General features: G+C 50.0%; 1 protein-coding gene across 2 annotated transcripts in view; it reads right to left on the reverse strand.

Moving 5' to 3' along the window:
- DGLUCY (D-glutamate cyclase) overlaps nucleotides 1–21,471 on the reverse strand; it is a 77,194-nt gene that overhangs the window by 37,083 nt on the left and 18,640 nt on the right. For both annotated transcript variants that reach the window (XM_059182496.1, XM_059182497.1), the window contains 3 exons: nucleotides 7,794–7,922; nucleotides 3,961–4,114; nucleotides 2,005–2,203 (listed from right to left, as the gene is read on the reverse strand). In XM_059182496.1, coding sequence (XP_059038479.1) covers nucleotides 2,005–2,203; nucleotides 3,961–4,114; nucleotides 7,794–7,922 — 482 coding nt within the window. The remainder of the gene's footprint in view (nucleotides 1–2,004; nucleotides 2,204–3,960; nucleotides 4,115–7,793; nucleotides 7,923–21,471) is intronic.

The following is a 21,471-nucleotide window of genomic DNA, read 5'->3' on the forward strand; positions in this document are numbered from 1 at the left end:
GCTACCTGGGAAAATGCCAGTGCAAGAAGAACACGCTGACACCCTGCCCACCGAAAAGCAAGAAATAAATGTCCCACATGAAGGCGCCCGCCCTGCACACCAGGAGGGTAGAAGGCATCCTTGTCTCCAGCGGTGGGACATCCAAGCCGCAAGAGCTCTCTCAACAACCTTGGGACTTCCTGGCTGATTTACTACCCCAAGCCCAAACTTCTCCGTCTTATCAATCCTTCCCAAACCCACTCTTTGTCTGAACGGCACAAAAGCCACCTGCTTTGGTCACTTCTTGGAGCCTCACCCCTTTGGGGCTCCTGCAGGTCTGACACTAAACTTGTTCTTCTCCTGTTGATCCACGTTAGGTCACTTTAAGTCGTAGACCAGCCGAAGGACCTCGAAGGGAAGAAGGGGCCGCTTTCCCTCCCCTGCAGCACGCTGGCTGTGTCTGCCCGGTTGGTGTGTGAATCACAGCACTTGGGAAGGGACGCAGGTCAGGGACTTTCACAGGGGACAGGCCGAGTTCCCCTCAGGGCCAACACTGAATCCAGGAGGGCTGGCGGGCCTTTGTGGATAGAGCCCTGGGCCAGACGCGACCGTGCTGAACCGAAGCCCGTGGCTAGGTGCAAGGTCATGGGAAAAGGATGGCTCTGCTGAGCACAGACTAGGGGCAGTGACGAGCACTCGGTGCCGAGCATCCCTTCCTCGCGTTACACGCCCGCTGGTGACATTTACAGATAAGAGCTGGGGTCCTGGGTTCCAGGCTGGTTTGGGGAGGCAGGCAAGTCCTTGTCCCGCTCCGGGCTTTCAGCTCCTCATCTAAATGAAAGGCTGAGCGTGGGTGTCTGCTACACATGGCCATGTGTTTGCGGGGGAGGACAGACTGTGCCCAGGACCCCTGCCCCCACTCCCGTAGCTGCACTTCTGCCCCCCGCCCTCCCCTGCCTGTGAAAACCACTGAGGCACACACTTCACCACATGAACATTGCTTCTCAGGGCACCTGGGTGGCTCAGTTGGTTAAACATCCAACTCTTGGTTTCAGCTTAGGTTGTGATCCTGCGGTCACGGGATCGAGCCCCGCCTCGGGCGCTGCACTCCGTGTGGCGTCTACTTCACATTCTCTCTCCCTCTCCTTCCCGCTCACTCTTTCTCTCTCGCTCTCAAATAAGCCAATAAATAAAATCTTTTTTTTTTTTTTTTATAAAAAAGAGAGAATAAAATTGCTTCTCCTCAGACGTAGCTCAGGCCTCCCTGGCAGGAGCCCCCACCGGGCCAATTTTAGTCGGCGCCCGGGAGCCCAGGACAACATCTGTAGCCCGAGGTCTCCACAGAGACACCCGCAGCCGACTGTCCCTCCAGCACAGTGGCCTCTCGGGCTTCACACAGATGTTCTGGGAGGGGTCAGTGGCCTGAGGGAATCTGGTTTTCTCTCCTTGAGAACCAGGGGCCGGGAGAGAAGCTCAGAACACACAGCAGGGGGGTGACCCCCAACAGCAACAGCATGAAGGTCTCGAGAGGCGACCACCGGGGGCCACCAGGGGCCACCATGGGCTGAGAAACCCAGCCCAGCTGCCAACAGGCCGGCCCAGGCTCTGCCACAAATCCTCAGGCCTTTCACAGGCCAGGCACGCTCTCCCTGATCCCAGCAAGGATTTTGGAGCCAAGGAGGATTTTTCAAAAAGTTACTGACATGCTCTGAGTTAAAGGAGACAGACAAAACTCCAAACCGGTTCGGCGTACAGGGCAGCAATGACCTGTCTGTAAGGGCTCGACTCCTGGGCCCAAGGCCACACGGGGCACTTACAGTGATCCCACGGCGGCAGGGGAGAGGCTGGACATCCCATTCCCCAGCTGAGGGCATGAGCTCGGAGAGGCTGCACACCTAGGAAGTGGCTGAGCTGGGCCCACGTCGGTCCCTTCTCTCCCGTGTCAGCGTTCTCTCCCCGCCACGAAAAAACACAAGGGGACCCACCTGTTCAGGTCATCCTGCCCCTTGTCGATTGCACCCTTACCTTGTAGGCCCCCGCGAGGCCGTGGCCTGGGGAGTCTCTTCTGGGGAGCCCCACCTTCTCCAGGGCTGCTTCCGGGGAGAAGCTGCAGTCCAAGCAGAAGGCCACCATGTCCTTCAGGAGCTCCCTGTGTTCCTCCAGCGAGGTCAGGCTGCCCGTGCAGGCACCGAACTCGTACTTCCGGAACTGGGGATGGCCCGTCCTGGGGACACAAGGAAAGGCTCACAGTCCCCAGACTCAAGATGGCCCCCGATCGTGCATTGCTTAAACGGATGAGGGAGAATGAAGAGGATGTCTGGAACTGAAATTTTGGGCACCTTGCTGGCATCCTTCAAATCATGCCAGACTGGAAACTATTAAATCAGCGTGCGTATAATGTACTCCTGCTCCCACCCCATTATATTTCCTATAACCTCTGCCCAGGACCAACCATACCAGCAAGGAAGAAAAGATGGCGGCCGGCCTCTCTGCCACTGAGGTGGGGCTAGCTGACCAAAGGGACAGAGGACACGTGTCTCAAGAAGTTTCCAGGGCTAGCAGTGGGTGAGGCCTTTCTCTTCCCTTAAAGAAACTTCCGTAGAGTTGTTAAAAGCCTATTTTTCATTCACTCCAAAATCATTTGCTGAGCCATTCCTTCATGCCAGGCACAAGCCAGGTGATGGGACCATAGGGATGGAGAGGACATCGGCCCAGCCCCTAAGAAGCTTGCTATCCTACATTGTCAGCAGAGAACACTTGCAACACAGAGCAGCGAGTGGTAACAGTCCAGGTAGAGAAGTGACTCAGAGAAGGGAGAAATCCGTTCTCTCCCACAAAGGTGGTGGTGACGGAGCTGGGTCCTGAAGGACGAATAGGAGTTCGCCAGTCGGACAAGGAGGAAAGCACGTCCTAGGCAGAGCGAGCGGTATGGGAAGAGCAGGAGGCCTCACACATGTGACCCACCAGGGGATGGTCTGCTCTAGGAGTCCCTGAGATGACAGCAGAAGGGGTGCGAGGGAAAAACATAAGGAGCTGACCTTGGGTCCAGGGTGGGTCTCTGAGGGACCCTCCCACCCCACCATCCACAAAATGATAAAAGCAGAATGTTTTTGAGAAGCTTTCTCTCTGGGGAGAGGACTGGGGATGGCCGGAGTGTCAGGGGTGGGGAAGAACACAGAGCCGGGGCCAAGTCACTACAGGCCTTTTAAAGATTTTGTTAGAGAGAGAGAGAGTGAGAGTGAGCGAGCGCACATGTGTGAGAGCAGGGAGAGGGAGAGAGGGAGAAAAACAGACTCCCTGCAGATCGCAGAGCCCGACGCGGGCTCAGTCTCACAACCCTGAGATCATGACTTGAGCTGAAATCAAGAGTCAGACGCTCAACCGACTGAGTCCCCTCCCCCAGCCGCCCCACACAGGTCTTGCCATCAGGCTAAGATGCAAGGCACGGGAAGGCACTGAAGATTTGAAGTGGGAGAGTCAGGCGACCAGATGTCGCATTGGGAAAAGTCGCTCTGGTGGGCGAGTAGAAGCCAGAGAAGATGGGAGCCTGAGCCGGGGCGGTGGGAGCATGGGGGGCTCCCTGCAATGCTACTGTGGAAGCCGTCTGCGGGGCCGTGAAGCTGTATGTTCTATTCCTGAGTCTGGGGGGGACACACTGCACAGGGTCAGCAATGGCTGTCTCCAGGGATGGCCCCTACGAGTGTTTCTGTCTCCTTCCACAGGCTGTGCCAACGATTTCTGGCCTGGGTGATGAAGGGGGTGTGTGACTATATCAGCAATTCTGCAGCCAGTGCGGGACTTTCTGGGTGGTCCCCAAGATTCTTCCCGGAGCAGGGGCAGAGGACGGGAACGGGGTAGGGATGGGAATGGAGAGGAGGACAGCTCGTTTCTGAGAGAGTCATGAGCAAGGCTCTGTGCCAGGCGTGGAGGGTCCCTGTGGCCGGACACAGAGGTCCCTGTTGACACTCCCAAGCATTTTACCTGGGGTCTGGGACTGCGTTCGGGGCAGGCAGGGACCACGTGTCTGGCTCGCAGAGGCCCAGCAGGGGCAGAGGGCCATCGTTGGCTTGGCAGAACTTTTCAAAAGCTGGAGCCAGGGACCGGTGCAGGACCACCACGCTGGCGGGTCGGAGCCCTAGGTTTGGGGCGAGAAAAGACACATGCCTCGTCAGTCGCTTCTTGGTGGAAACTTCATTTGAACTCTTTCTTGTAGCCCAGCACAGAAAAATGCCCTTCGGTATACAGCTTGGTGAATTTTCAGGAAATGAACCTACCCAGGTCACCAGCACCTAGGTCAAGACATGGAACATTATCAATGTCCCAGTATCTCTCCAGGCCCCTCACGATCATCACCCCCACTTCTAACACCACGGGTTACTTTTGCCTGTTCTTCCTCTGATGGAATCCTACAGCGTGAGCCTTCTGGGTCTGGCTTCTGTCACCCAGCCATGAGTTCGGGAGAGCCATCCTTTCTGCCGCGTTTGACAGTAGCTTATTCAACCTCGTTGCTGGGTGATACCGTCTCTACCACGACGTACTTACCCAGCTCTGTTGCAGATGGACATTCGAGTGTCTTCCGGTTTGGGGTTCTTATCTATGGTGCTCTCACGAGCATATTAATAGATGGAGTTTGGGGCTTGCCTGCGTGCATTTCTGTTTGGCATAGACCTGGGGTGGTAGGGTGGGTGCATGTCCAGCTTTAGGAGTTCAGCAAAGCAGTTTCCAAAATGGTTATGTGGGTTCTTTCTGGCTCCTTCTCTTCCCCAATGCTTGGTGTTTCCCGTCTTTACATTCTAGCCCCTTGGCAGGTGCACTCTGGGGTCGTATTGCCCTGAGGCCGGAAACAGCTGGGAGCCCTCCCGCACATTTTATTAGCCATTTGGGTATCCTTTATGGGACAGAGACTGCTTGTGTCTTCTGTCTGGGCAGATTCTTGGCTGAGCAGGCTCCCAGGATCCTTGACTCTCCCTCCAAGCAGACGGGCTTGCTGCAGCCACGTAGGAGGATCCCCTTACCTTGCATGCCATGACTTCCTCTGGGGTAAACGAAACTGTGTTTGAATCCTGATTCTGCCTCCAAGCAGCAGTGTGACCCTCTGCCGTGGTACTCCCATGGACATGATGGTCATAATGACACCCACTTCAAAGGGAACCATGTGAGTTCGTTGCTGTGCGTCAGTTACCCAACAGACAGATGTACAGGAAGCAGGAGTTGGAGTTACATTCATTCAGTGGAATGCGGTGTAGACATTTAAAATTATGGCACAGAAGGAATAATTAATGATATGAAAAGATGTTGGTAGCATAGGGTTAAAAAGAAACAATACCAGATAACAAAACAGTATTTTTGGCATATTCTCCTTTTAATAAAATTGATGAGAGAAAGAACTAGAAGGAAATACATCTGCACATTAATCTGGTGATCTCCAGTGACAAGACTGGGTGCTTTTTTATGTTCTCTTTTATGCTTTTCTCAATATTCTAAAATTTATGTAATAAAAAGTATCTTTCTGTAACTGGAGAAAAAACAAACAAGAAAAGTTATGTTTTTTAAAAAAATTATTTCCTTTAAAAAGACCATCTCAAAGAAAAACGTAATTACGCCGATTTGAAGAAATGAACTTGGTGACAATTCTAAATGCTCAGTTTGCTGTATCAACGTGCAGCCCTCTGCTTTTTACCATGAAACTGTCAGCTGGTACTTTTGGAGTGCTTACTACGTGCAGAGTCATTTATAGATGTGGTCACTTGTATTTTATACACGAGGAGAACAAGCCTCGAAGGGATGAGTGACATCACATAGCTGGCGAGTGGCACAGCCTGGAACTCAAGACCTCAAACCCTCAGTGCCTGCCAACACTGCAGACTTTCGAAATGCAGACAGACTGGACACTCCCAGCCCCTGCAAGCCCAAAGAAGCTGACTGCATGTCTCAAGCAAGCCCAGTGTATCTCCAAAAATATTCTAGAGTGGGGTAGAAGGGAATTCAGCCAGCCTAGAAGCCTGGCTTTCCTCAGCTGCTCTTTCTCACCTTCAAAGCCTGTTGGGAGAGCAAATTGGATTTTGAATACCACAAATCAGAGGTATTATGTGCACAAAGCTTCTTTGTTTCCTTTTTAATTAAATGCACTTCAGAGGGCACTGTGTTTGGGGTTTGTTCACCTCCACTGCTGATTGGAGAGAGTCCCCTGAGTTGCCCCCATTAGTGGCAGGACACCAAGAGAGGGCTCTGTGACGTGTGGCTCTTTGGAGGGGGTGATGGACGCGTGAGGGGAGGGTCTGAAGTGATTGCTGCAACCCCTGGGTAGCTCTAGCTAAGGTCCTAATGGCTTTTTCTTTGTGAAGAAAAATGAAGTGAGTCTTCTGAGTCCTTTTACCTCAATGCAATATTTTCCTTTTTCCTTTTTAATTTAATGATGAGGGAGAGGGAGAGAGAGAAAAGCTCCTTTAATGTTCCTAATTTGATGTAAATCCCTGGAAGACAGTCCCGAATTGGGGTGTTCCAGATGTTCTGCAAAATGAGCGTCTTTCCTTGTGGCACATTCTATGACAGCGGCCAACTTGGATGGACCATCTTAGCCACGAGCTCCTTAGGGAGGATTGTATTGTTACTTCCAGTTCCCAGGTGAGCTTAGAGAGGTCACACGGCTCACCCACAGCTTTGGTCAGTGCGGGGACTCGCACCCAGTCTCTCCGATACACGTGGTTCTCTTGGCTCCCGGAAGTTCTAGGGAGCTGGGGGTACAGCTGGTGTTCCCTGGTGTGTCATGTGCACAAAAGGCTGTGGGAGATCATAACCTTGGTGGCTTTCAGTAAGGCACATTCCCCCATGTTCACAGCCCTGAGTGGCCCCTTCCCAGTTGACTCTGTCCTTGGCCACATGCCTTGCTTTGACAACAGGATGCTAGGAAGTGTGGCTCAAGCAGGTGTTTAATATGTGCTAATTATGGACCATTCTCCTGGAATCCTGAGCTACCTTGTAAAGAAGTTGGGCTGCCATTGCTAGGGAGGCTTCCTGGCAAGGCAGAAGCACGAGGCCAGCCCTGGCTGCTCCAGATCCTCCCAGGGGACACTCCAGACATACACGAGGGAAGGAGCTCTCATAGACAGTCCAGCCCCAGCAGACAGGACAGCCTGTGAGGCAGAAGAACAACCCAATCTGCACAGCCTCATGGCAGAATATGGTTTAAGCTGCTTAATTTGGGGGCGCTTTGTTATGCAACAATAGACAATTCTACTGGCCTGGAAATAGCAACAAAGCCAGATGTGTCAATCAGCAATGAAAACTGTCCTGCTCTAGCACTTGAAACCATGCCGCTGGCTCTCCCTCTGGCCATTTCTGTTTCCAGAAAAGTCTTCCTTGTCATGAAATTTTGCTGGGACTCGGGTCAGTAACAACTTGGATGTCTGTTTTCTCTCACAGGAGACGGTGCACCCAGAGGAGACCAAACCAGGGATAATTGGTCTGAATCAAAGCCAGATTAAAATGCAGTGTGATGTGGGGGCAACTTTCCCCCGAGGGAAAACCCACTGCATGGTCTAAGGCCACGGGCGGTGCCCCCCCCGTGGAGGTGGGGAGGTGACCGGGCAGAACTGCTGGTGCTGAGCCATCTGATAAGGTTTTCACACCTGAGTCTTGGCCCAGGTGCCACATCTTCTTCTGAGAAATCAAGTAGCGATGGGAAGTAATAGCCTCCTGCCCTTACTTCCTGTTGCCCAAGCAGAAGCTAGAAATCTCAGGGTTTCCTGGGCCCGGGACAGCTCGTATTTCTAGGGAGTTTTTCTTTCTTTTTTAAACCGTCTGGCACCACTCACCCCCAGCCATGCCGGACACACTCCTGATGTTCGGTTTCTTTTGTAGAATCAGGGTCCTGACAGCAGGTGGAAGGCAGGACTTCAGGTGGCGTGTGAAGGATATCATGGCGTCCTCGAAGGGGCCAGAGTCTGGGTGAAGGGAAGAAGGGGGACAAAATGAGGGGCACAGCTTTCCCGAAGATGGCAGACTGGGCCTCGGGTACCTACCACCTCCCCGCTGGCCCTATCCTGGCCCTGCCCTGGGTGGGCATTGTTTGGAGTAAACTCCCATCTTATATCTGTTACTTCCTTTCCTCTTTCTCTTTATTTTTTCAGATTTTATTTATTCATTTTGAGAGAGAGAGGAGGGGGAGAGGGAGAGAATCTCAAACGGACTCCCCTGCCCAGCCCAAGTGCGCAGTCAACACGGGGCTCGATCTCTTGACCTTAAGATCATGACCTGAGCGGAAACCTAGATCCAGATGAGCCACCCAGGGGCCCCTCATGTCTCAGTTTTTAATGAGAAATGCCCAGAACTTCAAGAGTTTTGCTCAAGCCCTTTTCCTGCGCTGGAAAGCCCTCTATCCCTCCCTCCTGAAGGCTTTCCCATTCCTCAAAACCGGCTGGCGTCTTCCGTGTCTAGGCAGCGGCCCCAAGGCCCACACCCACTACTGCTGGGCCTCTGTGCCCCCAGAGTGTTCTCTGAGCCACTGACTTGGGCCTGATGCTTCACTTGACTCTGAATCGCCCCTTTCTCTTTCCCAGGGAGACTCCCATGTGTCTGGAGAGCAGGGCCACCTCCTGGACCTCTCCCGGGGCTTACGCCGCTGAAGCACTCCTGCGCCAGAGAACAGACAATGGCATACCACGTGCACGCACAAACGAAACGAGAGGCCAGATGTTCTGCCCACGTGTGACTCCTCTTACTTAGATTTGGGTGCCCAGAAGGAAGAGGTTTCATGTTTTCTGCTTTATACTCCCTGCTCCGCCCCCACGACTCTAGGTACCGTGCCTCACAGAGACTTTTGGTGAATGGATAAAATACTGTAGACTTTAAAATATGGAGATGGTGTCCAAGCTCTAGGAAATTACACCCAGAAAGGAATCCTGTATGTTGACTTCCTTGTGAAAATTCTTAAAATGAAACCTTCCGTTTACTTCTGTTTATAGTTTGGTTTAAAAATGGAGCTAGGAAGCCAGCAGGAGGCGCTCTCGCACCCTACCCTTGGCCCACCCAACAGAAGCCCTCCACCTTGCACTTCCCAAGTTCAATTTGAGCTGCTATTTCACCACCCCAGTAGGAGGAAGAAAGGTTTCCTCCTCTCCCACAACAGCCCAGTCAATGAGGAGCCTCAACCCCAAGTTTACTCCAATGACTCTTTGTTTCTGTAACAGCCTTTCTCTGGAAAAGAGCTACCTCTCTCCTTTGCCCCCATGGACTCGCCTCTGGACTTGCCTGTGGTTTGGCCACAGCTGGCTTACCCTAAATTGCAATTCTCTGCTATATCCAAATAGGCCCCTTTTTGCTGGTAAAATAGCTGGCAGTTTTATTTTTAAAATCTAGGGCTAAGTAGGTGAAGAAAGGGAAAAAACGAGGTGAAAAATACAGCATAGAGAATACGGTCGATAACATTGTAGTCCTGTGTTGTCGACAGGCAGTGACTATCACTCTTATGGTGAGCACTGAGTAATGCCTATCAATTATTGAATCAGTATTTGTACACCTGATACTAATACAACATTGTATGTTACCTAGACTCCAATTACAAAACAATCTAGGGTTAGACAGTCACATCGGGTCAGGCTCCAAGGCACAGCCCAGTCCTCTCCCTCTCAATATACCATTTGCCTAGCCCCGTGCCTGACACAAAAGTGGGAGTTCAGTGTTCGTTGAATGACTAGCTGACTGTAGAATGGATGACAGCAGGAATCCAGGGCAGTGTCCACAGTGAAGGTTCTGGACAAGCAAGATGTTCCACAACCCTTTCCGTGTTTTTTTTTTTTTCCTAAAGAATTTGTTTATTTATTTGAGAAAGACACAGAGAGTGAACGAGTGAGAGAGAGAAAACACAAGTCTGGGGTAGTGGGGAGAGGAAGAGGGAGAAGCAGACCCCCTGCTGAGCAGCTAGCCTGATGTGGGGCTCAATCCCAATCCCAATTCTGGGACTCCAGCATCATGACCTGAGCCCAAGGCAGATGCTTAACAGACTGAGGGGCCCAGGCACCCCTCCACAACCCTTTCCATCTAGAGAAGAACCCAAGGAGATTCCAAACCACCAATGTATGTTTTCAACTCCAAGTTCATAGATAGAAAACCATGAGAACCCCACAGCCATTTTAAATCTTTTTTTTTTTTTTTAAGATTTTATTTATTTGTCAGAGAGAGAGAGAGAGGGAGAGCGAGCGAGCACAGGCAGACAGAATGGCAGGCAGAGACAGAGGGAGAAGCAGGTTCCCTGCTGAGCAAGGAGCCCGGATGTGGGACTCGATCCCAGGATGCTGGGATCATGACCCGAGCCGAAGGCGGCTGCTTAACCAACTGAGCCACCCAGGCGTCCCCCCACAGCCATTTTAATGGAGAATTTGAGATTGTATGAAAACTCTATAACAAACAAAACATAAGAAATCATTGCCCTGGAAAGGGTAGAGATGTATTTCAAACCGATGGTGAGTGCTTTCATGGCTACAGAACAAAGTGCTTTAGGGACACAGAGGAGAGAACAGTTGGTCCCATAGGGCTGAGGGGGCTGTGTGCCTGGAGGGTCAGGTGAGGTAGGATTCCATTCCCCAGGGGAAGATACTGAGTGTACCTGCTTCCACAGGTCAAGCCTGAGCTTGCCCGCTGGGCTGAGAGAGCCCTCCTGGATGCGGCAGGCCTGACCTCTCGGCCAGCTGCAGGCCTGATGTCTGTGGTTCCCCCAGGGTCACAGCAGAAGGCTTAGCATCTCACCCAGGCACTCAGCAAAGGTCAAAGAGAGAACCATTCCATAATCGGGTGGGGACGGTGGCCAGACCACACTGATAATGGCCTTCACCTCATATCTATTGAAGAGAATGGATTTTGCCCCAAACCTACCAAAATGAGAGACCTCAGGGGAACCTGTGAGCCCTTTCCCCTCATTATTATCACTCAAGAAGATAGCCGGTGGGAACGGGGTCCCGTTTTGCCAACAAATTATAGCCCAAACACCCAAACCTTCTCTTTTTTTCTTCTCTTTTATTTATTTATTGTTTTAATGTAAATGTAAGTGGATCTAGGTCATTTCTGTAATAAGGTTGCTTTCCTGGCCTGCAGATAAATGAGGGCAGCTTGAAATCCTGCCCTGTGAAATGCACACTGGGAGGGTGCCCGGCACGCTAATACCATCCACTGTGTATGTCAGGAGGGAAAGAAGACTGAGAACCCCTCCCTTACAGAGCCATCCCCTGGAGGCAGGGGTCAAACAGGGCATGAAGTGCGTGCTCATTGGCTCCTGCCAGAGAAGTGCCTTCAATACACCAACCAGAGAATGTCTGATCATATAATAAATGATAGCAGTCACCAACCCACCATATACGAAAACCCACTGTGAGCCAGACCCTTTTTTCTCACTGGTCTACAACCATTGCTTCCTCATCACTGCCTCACAAAGAAGACATTGTTAACCCCATTATGGACAAGGAATGGGTCTTGGGGAGACCAAAGAAACTCCATGAAATCCCATAACTAGTAAATTGTAGAGCTCAACCCCAAGAACAAAGTCTAAGTGCATGCTTATTTGACTGATTCTACTTTCCTATGTCTATGTATATGCATATCCATCCATCCCACCATCCATCCTCTGTATTATTTTAAAGATTTTATTTATTTATTTGACAGACAGAAATCACAAGTAGGCAGAGAGGCAGGCAGAGAGAGAGGAAGGGAAGCAGGCTCCCCGCTGAGCAGAGAGCTCGATGTGGGGCTTGATCCCAGGACCCTGGGATCATGACCTGAGCTGAAGGCAGAGGCTTTAACCCACTGAGCCACCCAGGTGCCCCATCCTCTGTATTAATAGGAATCTCATCCTGGGGCTTGGGTGGCACAGTTGTTATGCATCCCACTCTTGGTTTCTGCTCAGGTTATGATCTCAGGGTTGTGAGTTCGAGCCCCATGTCAGGCTACCTGCTCAGAGCAGTCTGCTTCAGATTCTCTCTCCCTCTCCCTCAGCCCCTCCCACTCATGTCCTCTCTCTCTCTCTCAAAAAAAAAAAAGAAAAAAGAAAAAGAAAAAAAAAAGAATCACATTCTTAGTAGGAATAGCAGGGACTTTCCCCTTTTCCCACATTTCCAGAGCCAGAGTCTCTTGGATCTCTATGTGTTTTGGGGGGACTGAACTCAAAGGTAGAGAATGGGTTCAAACCATTAGACCACACAAAGTGAAGTTTCTCAGGCATTCCATCAGGGCCTCCACTCACTAATGAGTGGCCCTGAGTGTTCCAGGTGCCCCAATGCCCAGTGAGGTCTTACTGTAAGTAAGGGACTAATCAGTGAGCACTGGTTGGACCCTAAGAAGCTACTTTACACTGTGAATTCTCTTCTCTTTAGAGAATAACAAACTTCAGGTCCACAAATATCATTCTCTAACCTCAAATATACCAGAGAGGGGCCCACAGCCCATCAGTTCCTTAGAAGGATCTGACACGCCCCAAAGCTCAGTGTAAAAATATCTCAGCTATGCCTGTCATAGATAACTGAAATTCCACCATTAGAAATTCATTTCTCTGCTTTACCCAAGTAATCCAATTGTAGGAAGACATGCTCCAGATGTGCTCAAGCAGTGGGGCCAAATGATAGGAGCACAAGGCAGCCTTATTTGTAATAGAAACAATTTAGAAACAACCTAATAGAGGTTTATCAGATACATGGAGGACTGGTTAAATAGAAGAGTGACTAAGCTATGGTACATCCCTACCATACAAAGAGATATTATGTAACCATTATAAAGAATGAAGCTAATCTATACACTTCATGTGAAATAATTTCCCAAAGACATAAAATGAACAATGGAAAATGGATAAAATGAATAACACAAGGCAAGGTTATTCTATGTTGAATAACACCCATGATGCATTTGAGTGTATTGAACGATCTCTGGAAGGTTGGAGAAGAGCTGCCTATAGAGAGGGAAATTAGGTGGATGGGGTCCTGAGCAGGAGCAGTGGCTGCCACACTGTATTTTATGTGAATGGCGCCCTCTAGAGTTGTGCCATGGGGTGACCCTGAGGGAAGAGGTATCTTTTGCATCTATCCTTCCTGCACCTTTGAGTGGGACAACATGGACATATTATGTGATTTAAAAATGACATTTAATTTAAACATATATAAGGAAGTTAGAATCAGATCTTTTTAAAGTCATCTCTACACCCAGTGTGGGGCTTGAACTCACAACCTTGAGACCTGTGGTCGAATGCTCTACCGACTGAGCTGCCTGGGCACCCCAGGACTAGGTTCTTTATAAAGAAATAAAATATTATGATCAAATAAGTCATTCCTGGGAGCATTAGGGGGCTCAGTCGGTTAAGCATCTAACTCTTTTCTTTTTTAAGATATTTATTTATTTATTTGAGACAGAGAGAGAGAGAATGAATTGGGAGAAGGACAGAGGGAGAAGCAGACTCCCCACTGGGCAGGGAGTCCAATGTAGGGCTCCTTCCCAGGACCCTGAGATCATGACCTGAGCCGAAGACAGATTCTTAACTAAGACACCCGTGTGCCCCTGCATCAGACTCTTCATTTCAGCTCAGGTTATATCTCAAGGGTTGCGAAACTGAGTCCCCCATCGGGCTCTTTTGTGAGCACGAAGTCTGCTTAAGACTCTCTCTCCTTCTGCCTCACTCCTCCACCCCTCTCTCCCTCTCTTAAATCAAATAATAATAATAAAATAATAATAAATTTGAAGTCATTCCTTATACATTTGTCATAAGTTTTTCATTCATTTGGGAAATATTATTTAGTTCCTACTGTGTGGGTTGCACTGAGTACACGGAGGTGAGTAAAGCAAAACTTATCCCCATGTAAAAGTTCTGCACGCCTGGGAGAGTGGACAGCATGGTGATAACAATGACAGCTGTCACTTCCTGGGTGACCGCTAGGTGTCTAGAGTCCAGGTACAATCCATCTTCCAACTGTCATCCAGCAGGCATGGCGGTAGAGAGCACAATGACAGGGAGGCTGTGAGGATCCCAAACCAGCCTCCACACTCGGCAGGGGATCACCGACCTCCCCGTGCCCACCTTTTCCTCCGTAAACCGGGGTTAATAACAATCTGTGCACTGAGTGGTGGGAAGGATCCGAGGAGCTGGCACATGTGAGAGTCTTAGAACAGTTCTTAGCCAGGGATCCGCACTTAGCACCCTGGAAGGGCCACCTGTTTGTCACTCGGCACCCAGCCTGCGGCAGGGACTTCGGGGAAGAAGACAGCCCCCGCCCCTGCTCATGGGGGGTTTACCATCCCCAGAGACAGCACATAATTACTGCCCTATCTGTCTTCTGTAGCTGCAACACCACGTGCTAAGCGTTCCTGGGCCACGTGGACTGGGAGGGGAGGAGGGAAAGAGGCTGGGTCTACCAGCAAGAGTGGGGGTCAGACTAGCGGACGGGTAGGGAAGGGGATCTCTAGGCCAGGAGATAGCATGAGCAAAAGCAGGAAGGCGTGTGAAGGGAATAGACTTCCTGTGCTGCTGGAATATTTGAGGTGAAGGAGGAGGTTGGGGAGCAGGGTCTGGGAGGGCAAGCAGAAGTCAGCGCCTGGGTGATCCAAGAGCGAAGGGAAGTCATGGTGTTTCGTGGTAAAGGGACTCAGTAAGACTCGCCTTTTACCAGGAAGGTTCCGGGGACAGGTAGGGGACTGGACCGCAGGGCAAGCTAAGCAGGAGGCTGGCAGAGGAGAGGGGAGACTTGCTAAAGCATGAGCATCCAGAAAGTCTCCCTCCTAGACAAGAACCCTGAAGGAGAGTGGGTGCCTTAATGCCAGGGAAGGACTTCTGATCTGCTTTATTCCTTGCTGTATCTTGGAAAACACCCAATAAAAGTCCACTGTTGGGGGAGACAAGCAGAGTGAGTGACAGGCACAAAGGCAACCATGATGAGAAAGCCCAGGAGGCAGGAGAGAAACCATACAGCTCAGAAACCCAGGGAAGCAAGTATTGCAAGCAGGAATTTGAGATCATGGAGGTCAAGGAGGAAAACATCCACCAGCATTTGAAACTCACACCCTTTCTCCCTCACTGCCATGATGAAGTCATCATGGTTCTGTTGGCTAACAAGCACGGGGAGCACCCACAACAGAAGCAGGATTGTGCTTAGCCCCTGACTTTGAAGGGTATGAAAAAATTAGGAGACCCAGTCCGTTTCCTTGATGTTCACAGCCCTGCCAGGAGTATCTCACTTATTCACAAGCACAAGCCAATTCACAGTAATACAAAACTCCATTTCTGGTTTCTTTTGAGGTCCCTGGATCCCTTGCATAGAGTCCTACAACTTGATAATGGAAGAGCAGAGCAAGTAGGTGTACAGAACTTTTCCTCACTCATAATTTTCTGTGGTGGGGGTTACTCAACATTTGCCAGGAGAGTGGATGATGACAGCCCAAATACAATGGTATGTTTGGAAATAGATGCCGTCATATGAAAGAAGCTTCCTAACTGTAATAAATAATTCATACATTTAGTTTCATTATAATCACAGAGACAAAAGATCAGGGGAAATGCTGGCAGTCATGTTTAGTATTGTTTATCTAAGAGGTCAGATACACATGCTCCCAATAAGCAAAAAGATTGTTAACAAAACAGTTTTCTCAACCAAAGCCAATGGTGGTCCCTTTTACTTCCTCCTTCCTAAACAATTCAGTCCTACCTAAAGTCATTGGGTCCAGGGTCGGGGAGAGAAGGAGGGAGCCATGGTGGCCCAAAGCAGGGGATTGGAGCTCAAGTGATGAGGAGGACATCCTCAGGGAGGGTGGCCTGGCCTGTGGTGTCACTGGCTGATTCAGGGCAAGGAGGGATGCTTCCTAGGGTCAGAGAATGGTGGCCTAGTATGTAGCATCAGAGGGTAAGGAGTGTACCCATGTGTGCATGTACCTCTGTGTGTGTGTGCACCTACATGAAGGGAAACATATATTCCTTAGCTCTGCCTGGGAGCAGCAACATTTCAATAGGCACGAGCCCATCTGGTGTCCCACTCTTGGATTCAAAATACCATCTTCCATTAAAATGAGTGAGGAGTCCTTGGAAAAATGGTTGATTCCACAACTGGGACCAGGAAGTCAGAAGATGAGCCTATAACATCTCGTTGTGCTAGAAAGTGAGGACATGCTCAAAGAATGATGGGGCCATACAGAATGGACACAGAATGAGAGAGATATCAGCAGTCAAATTGGGGACAGTGTGAGCTTTAAATTAAATAATGATGGGAATGGATATAACCCACTAACTAATATAGGAATCCATACATTCATGTGGAGATAATATAAGTTGATGAGGAAGGAGATAGTGACACAGTTTCGAAGTTCCTCCCCATAAAATACCTATCCATTATGAAGAGGAAAAGACTAGTTTTATCTTGAAGAGACCTGGGAGACACCACCTTGATCCATGTGGTCAAAGTATAGGAGCAAACCAAAATGGCAGATCCCTTGGTAGGATACAAGGAGAAGGCAGTCACTGTTACGATATTCCCGCCACAATGCATAACTTAAATCTGATCTTAACTGAGGGATGTTCTGTGATCTTTAAAAGTGTCAAAATCATGAAAGTCAAGGAGACACCGAGAAGCTGTGCTTCTAGACAGAAGGAGACTAAACAGACATGCCTAAATCCAAGAGGGATTTTGAACTGGATCCTCTTGTGGTAAAAGACACGACTGCAAAAACTGGTTGTATTGTGGTTAGGTGGAGAAGTGTCTTTGTAGGAAAAACATAGGACAGTATTAGAAGATGATGGAGTTATTGGGACAACTTATTCCTGAGAAGTTCAAGAAAAAAAAAAGAGGATTTTTGTTGTTGTTGTTTTTTGGTACCACCCTGACAATTTTCCTGACACTTTGTGATTGTTTCATCATCAGAAATGATGATAAACAAGTATTGAAAAATTAAATTGTAATTAAACAAAATGTGACATATACCTTCAATGGAATAGTATTTAGCCGTCAAAAGGGAGGAAATTCTAACAGATGCTACGATAAGGATGAAGCTTAAAGACATTAGGATGAGTGGGGCACCTCAACGGTGTAGTTGACTTGGTAGTCGACCGAGCATCTGACTTGGTTTCGGCTCAGGTCCTGATCTCAGGGTCGTGGAATTGAGCCCTGCATCAGGCTCCACATTCTGTGCAGAGTCTGCTTGGGATTCTCGCTCACTCTCCCCTTGCCCCTCCCACTTGTGCTCTCTGTCAAGTAAATAAGTAAATCTTTAAGGGAAAAAAGGCACTATGATAAGTAAAAAAAAGCCCACCACAAGGGACAAATACTGTATGATGGCACTTATAAGAGGAACCTGGAATAGTCAAATTCATAAAGACAGAAAGTAGAAGGGTGGTTGCCAGGGGCTGAAATGGGGGCAATGGGAAGTTAGTATCTATCAGGAACAGACTGTAAGTCTGGGATGATGAAAAGTTCTGGAGATGGAGAGTGGTGATGGTTGTAGGACTACATGGATGTCTTCAATGTCACTGAACTGTACATGTAAAACTGGTTAAGAGAGTAAATTTTATGTTCTATCAGTTTTACTACAACATGAAATGTAAATTGAACAAAGGAAACTGTGATTGTTAAGGTGCATTCACATTAAATGTTCAGTTTCTGACTGTTGCTGTGAACAGTGACACAGGTGTCGGTATGTGTCTTGAATTCAGTGTCAAATATTCTCCAGCTCAGGCTTCCTGTTCCAGCTCCATGAGAAAGAGCGTATCTTGGAAAAGGAAAATTTTCATGTCTATGCTTCACATGGCCAAGCAGTAACTTTAAGACTCTGTAGAAATTTAGAAAAAACTCTCTGCCAAATTGTGAATGTCCATTCTTAGAGAGTTATAGAATATTTGAGAGCTCATTCTTCAAAGTAAATCTGCTTTCGGTTACTTAGCTAAATAAAGCAACCCAACCTAGTGGCAGAACTCCAAGGTATGAGATTGCTATGGGCAAACAAGGCAAACCCTTCTGTTTCATAGTTTGCTTGGCCCTATAAAACTAGAACTTGCACGTCTGCGTATTTAATACGGAGGTACTGGAATGCTCTGTGGGAGCAAATTCCCACAGCCATTAAGTGTGACACAGCCACCCAGATGCAGGTTAAGTATACGATGTTAGTACCAGTAAATGCTGTCACATAGTTCCATGGGTGAATACTAGGGATAAACCTAACAGTTGCTTTAATGTCTAGCTAGCTATTCACTGCACAGCTCAACCAATGGCATGACCTACAAGCCTACTTTAGAGTCTCAGTGGGCACAACTCACTGGCTGGAGGAGCTGGTGGCTCCACACACTTCCAGCACTGGGAAAGGTCTTGCCTAGTGGTAATACTCTGGCACGGTATAAAAGAAGATACGGTGACCCAAACAGAAAAGCCCTTTGACACTTGGGGCCATGGTCCCTTTGTGTCAAATGCCAGATATGCCAGAAGAAACTTTTTTTTTTAAGGTTTTGTTTATTATTTGTTAGAGAGAGAGAGAGAGAGCACGAATGCATGAGCTCGAGCAGGGGGAGAGGCAGAGAAAGAGAGAAAGGGAGGAGGAGACTCTCTGTTGAGCAGGGAGCCTGATGCAGGGCTCCATCCATGGGCCCTGCAATCATGACCTGAGCTGAAGGCAGACACCTGACCGACAGAGCCACCCAGGATCTCCAGGATAGACCCTTCTTTAGTGCCTTCCAGTTCTATGGTTTTCATAATCTGTAACTACTTGGCAATAATTTATGAGTTGATGGAAGTATTGATTATTAAAGGTTTTTTTTTTTTTTTTTAATTCCTTTGTTAGGGGCGTGTGTGTGTGTGTGTGTGTGTGTGTGTGTGTCTTTGAGAGGAAAATTGACTTTAGTTGGTCAGTTCTTGGAATGATTGGTCTGAGAACCATACATGAGTCCAGAATTATACTTGCCCTTCCCTCAAGGAAGCATGCCACCTGACAGCGTACTTGTACGGCAACAAATACTATAAGACTAGAGCCCCGTTCCAGAACAGATATTTTGGGGCAGCTGGAATAACACAAGCCCTTTAGACTTAACCCTCTTACGCCAGGCCCAGTACAATTCAGGTTTAAAGGACATAAGTATCTACGAGTCACATTTCAGAAGGCACTGTAATTGGTGTAAACCCAAGTAAAAATGAGCTAAGCTTGGACCCGTCTCATTTACGTATGTCTCCCGAAGGCTGTGTGGAGACGGTTGTGTGAACACCCCGGATGGCCTGGCCCGCTGTTTCAAAGGGCCTTTCCGTCCCATTAAGGCTGTGTCCATAAATAGTCAAGGCCTGGCCTCGGTCCTGATGGCCGGAGCTTTCACAAACTGAAAACCACGCTCTCAGCCGGGATGATGCCCTTCCCTGTTCTCGGTCGTGGCTGAGATTCTCGGAGGTTTCCTTTTATGAGTATTCCTGATACCAGCCATTCAGGACCCAGAGCCCACAACGCAAGCTCCTTGTTGCTCATCGCAAGACACCGAGTTTCACGCCGGTCCCACATATGGGCAGGATGGGGACCCTGCAGGGGACGGCGCGCTGCCGATGGCAAGGCGTTAGTTCAGAGGCCGCTGTTGGCCTTGGTGCTCCCCGTGCTGGGCAAAGGCCAAGCCCCCGAAGGGGGTCCAGTGGGATCCCCCAGAGAAAAGGCCCCCACTGGTGCCCTTGGATGGATGCCAACTGAGACCTCGGACAGTCACAGGGAGAGAGTTCGGAGCCTCCGCGGGCCAGCCTCCTGAGGCGCCTTCTCCCCTGACCGAGCGGCTGGCAGGTGTGCCAGGCCCCTGGGGGGTCCTGGCGGGCGGGCAGCCAGCACACAGCCGAAGCCCGGGCTCCCCAGCTCTCGGTGCATCTCCATGGGAACAGCTTGGCAGCCCCACACTAGGCGGGGTGCCCCATCTATTTCTATGGTACCTGTCACCATGGCACCTACTTGCTCTGAAAAACACAGGCTAAAAACAGAACCTGAAGGAAAGGGGGGCAATCCACTTCCGCAGTCAGTGCCCTTCTCCCGCAGCTGGTGTCAGACCTTTCGTGTGCTCACGCAGACCTCAGGCTTTCCCGGTTTCCGCGATTTTGTTGGAGGTGGCTTTGAAAAATAAAAGCCTTGGTCTCAGCATCCGCCTCATCTTGGGGGTGATGTGGCGCAAGGCTCCGGGGAGTTTGCGCTCCACTTGCCCCGGGGGGTAAAACTCCCAGGCCCAGGCAGCCTCTCTGACATGGCTCCTCCCAGGGTTTGTTCGAGGCCTCCTGGGAGGTGTTTGGGGAAGGCGGGAAAGTGGGGTACAGGGGAGAGGGGTGGTGACATCCGTGTACCCAGATGACCCAAGAAAGGACACACGCTTCTTCCAACAAAGTGGACCACGAGCTTCTCTGGGAGCACCTGGGACACTCTCTTCAGGGGGAGATCCATGAGGCCAAACAGCTTCCCAGAAGGTTTTCCTGAAGTTAAGGGCCATCCTTTCCAGCCCAGGCCTCACACCAGGCTGTGGAGCCCAGCAGAGTATGAGTCTGAATCCTGCTTCGGGCACCTGCCAGCCCTGTGACATCTGTGGGGCCACCTCTGAGCACTGGGTTCATGTGCTCATCTATGACACGGGGAGCAGAAGACAGCCCTCAGGGACAAGCCACTTCCTGTGACCTCAGCCTTCACGGTCCTTCCTCGGTTTGCCCAGCTATGAAATGGGGGCATTGCCAGCCTTAAGAGCTTTGCGAGTGTGGAGGAAACACTGTGCGTAGAGCACCTAGCAGAGAACGCAGAGCTGCTCGAGAGGAAGCTGTGAGGAGGGGGGCGGTGACAATGTGACAAAGGCCAGAACAGGGTGTTCAGCTTGCCCTATTTCTCCCCAACCTGATTTCCTGCCTCCGGCCTGGTGGGGCTGGTATGAGCAGGACCCCTGGGCCTGAGTTGCCCCCTGCCTCCAGACCCCCACCTTCCTCAGTGTCCTTGGGCACACATGTGGCTGAGGACAAGCTCACCTTTCACAGCAGGTGTCGCCAGCAGAAGGCTCAAGAGCCTAGCATTTACTGGGACACACAGGACAATGAAATCCGCCTGAACCGGAGAAAATCCCAACCCAGTTCTCTGCTTGTGGGCTTTTGGAGTCAAGCAGCCCCTGGGGACTCAAATCTCCCCTCTGCCTATCTGTTGCCCGAGTGACTCAACTTCCCTTCCCTTTCCTTCACCATCCGTGAAATGGGGTCGCGCTTCCTGTCTCATTGGGGCACTTCCTTCTCCTTGGGGCACTCAAGGAGAAGAGGCAGGAAGAGCCTCCAGCCCAGACTCAGCACCTGGTGGGCTCCCCTCTTCTCTGTTCCCCCACTGAATGTTTTAAGGTGAAGTAAATACTCTCTTTAAGGAATTAAGGGTTAGCCTTTATAATAGAAGGAAACCGGTGTGTTTCCTGAGTTTGCTGAGGTCCTGGTAGATGCTGAAACTCTCAAACTCAACCCAGGCCAGGCCTGGGGTTGGCATGGCTGACTCCGGGGCCTCTGGGGTTGGCACGGCTGCCCC

The sequence above is a fragment of the Mustela lutreola genome, chromosome 7 (assembly GCF_030435805.1).
Source record: "Mustela lutreola isolate mMusLut2 chromosome 7, mMusLut2.pri, whole genome shotgun sequence".
Lineage (NCBI taxonomy): Eukaryota > Metazoa > Chordata > Mammalia > Carnivora > Mustelidae > Mustela > Mustela lutreola.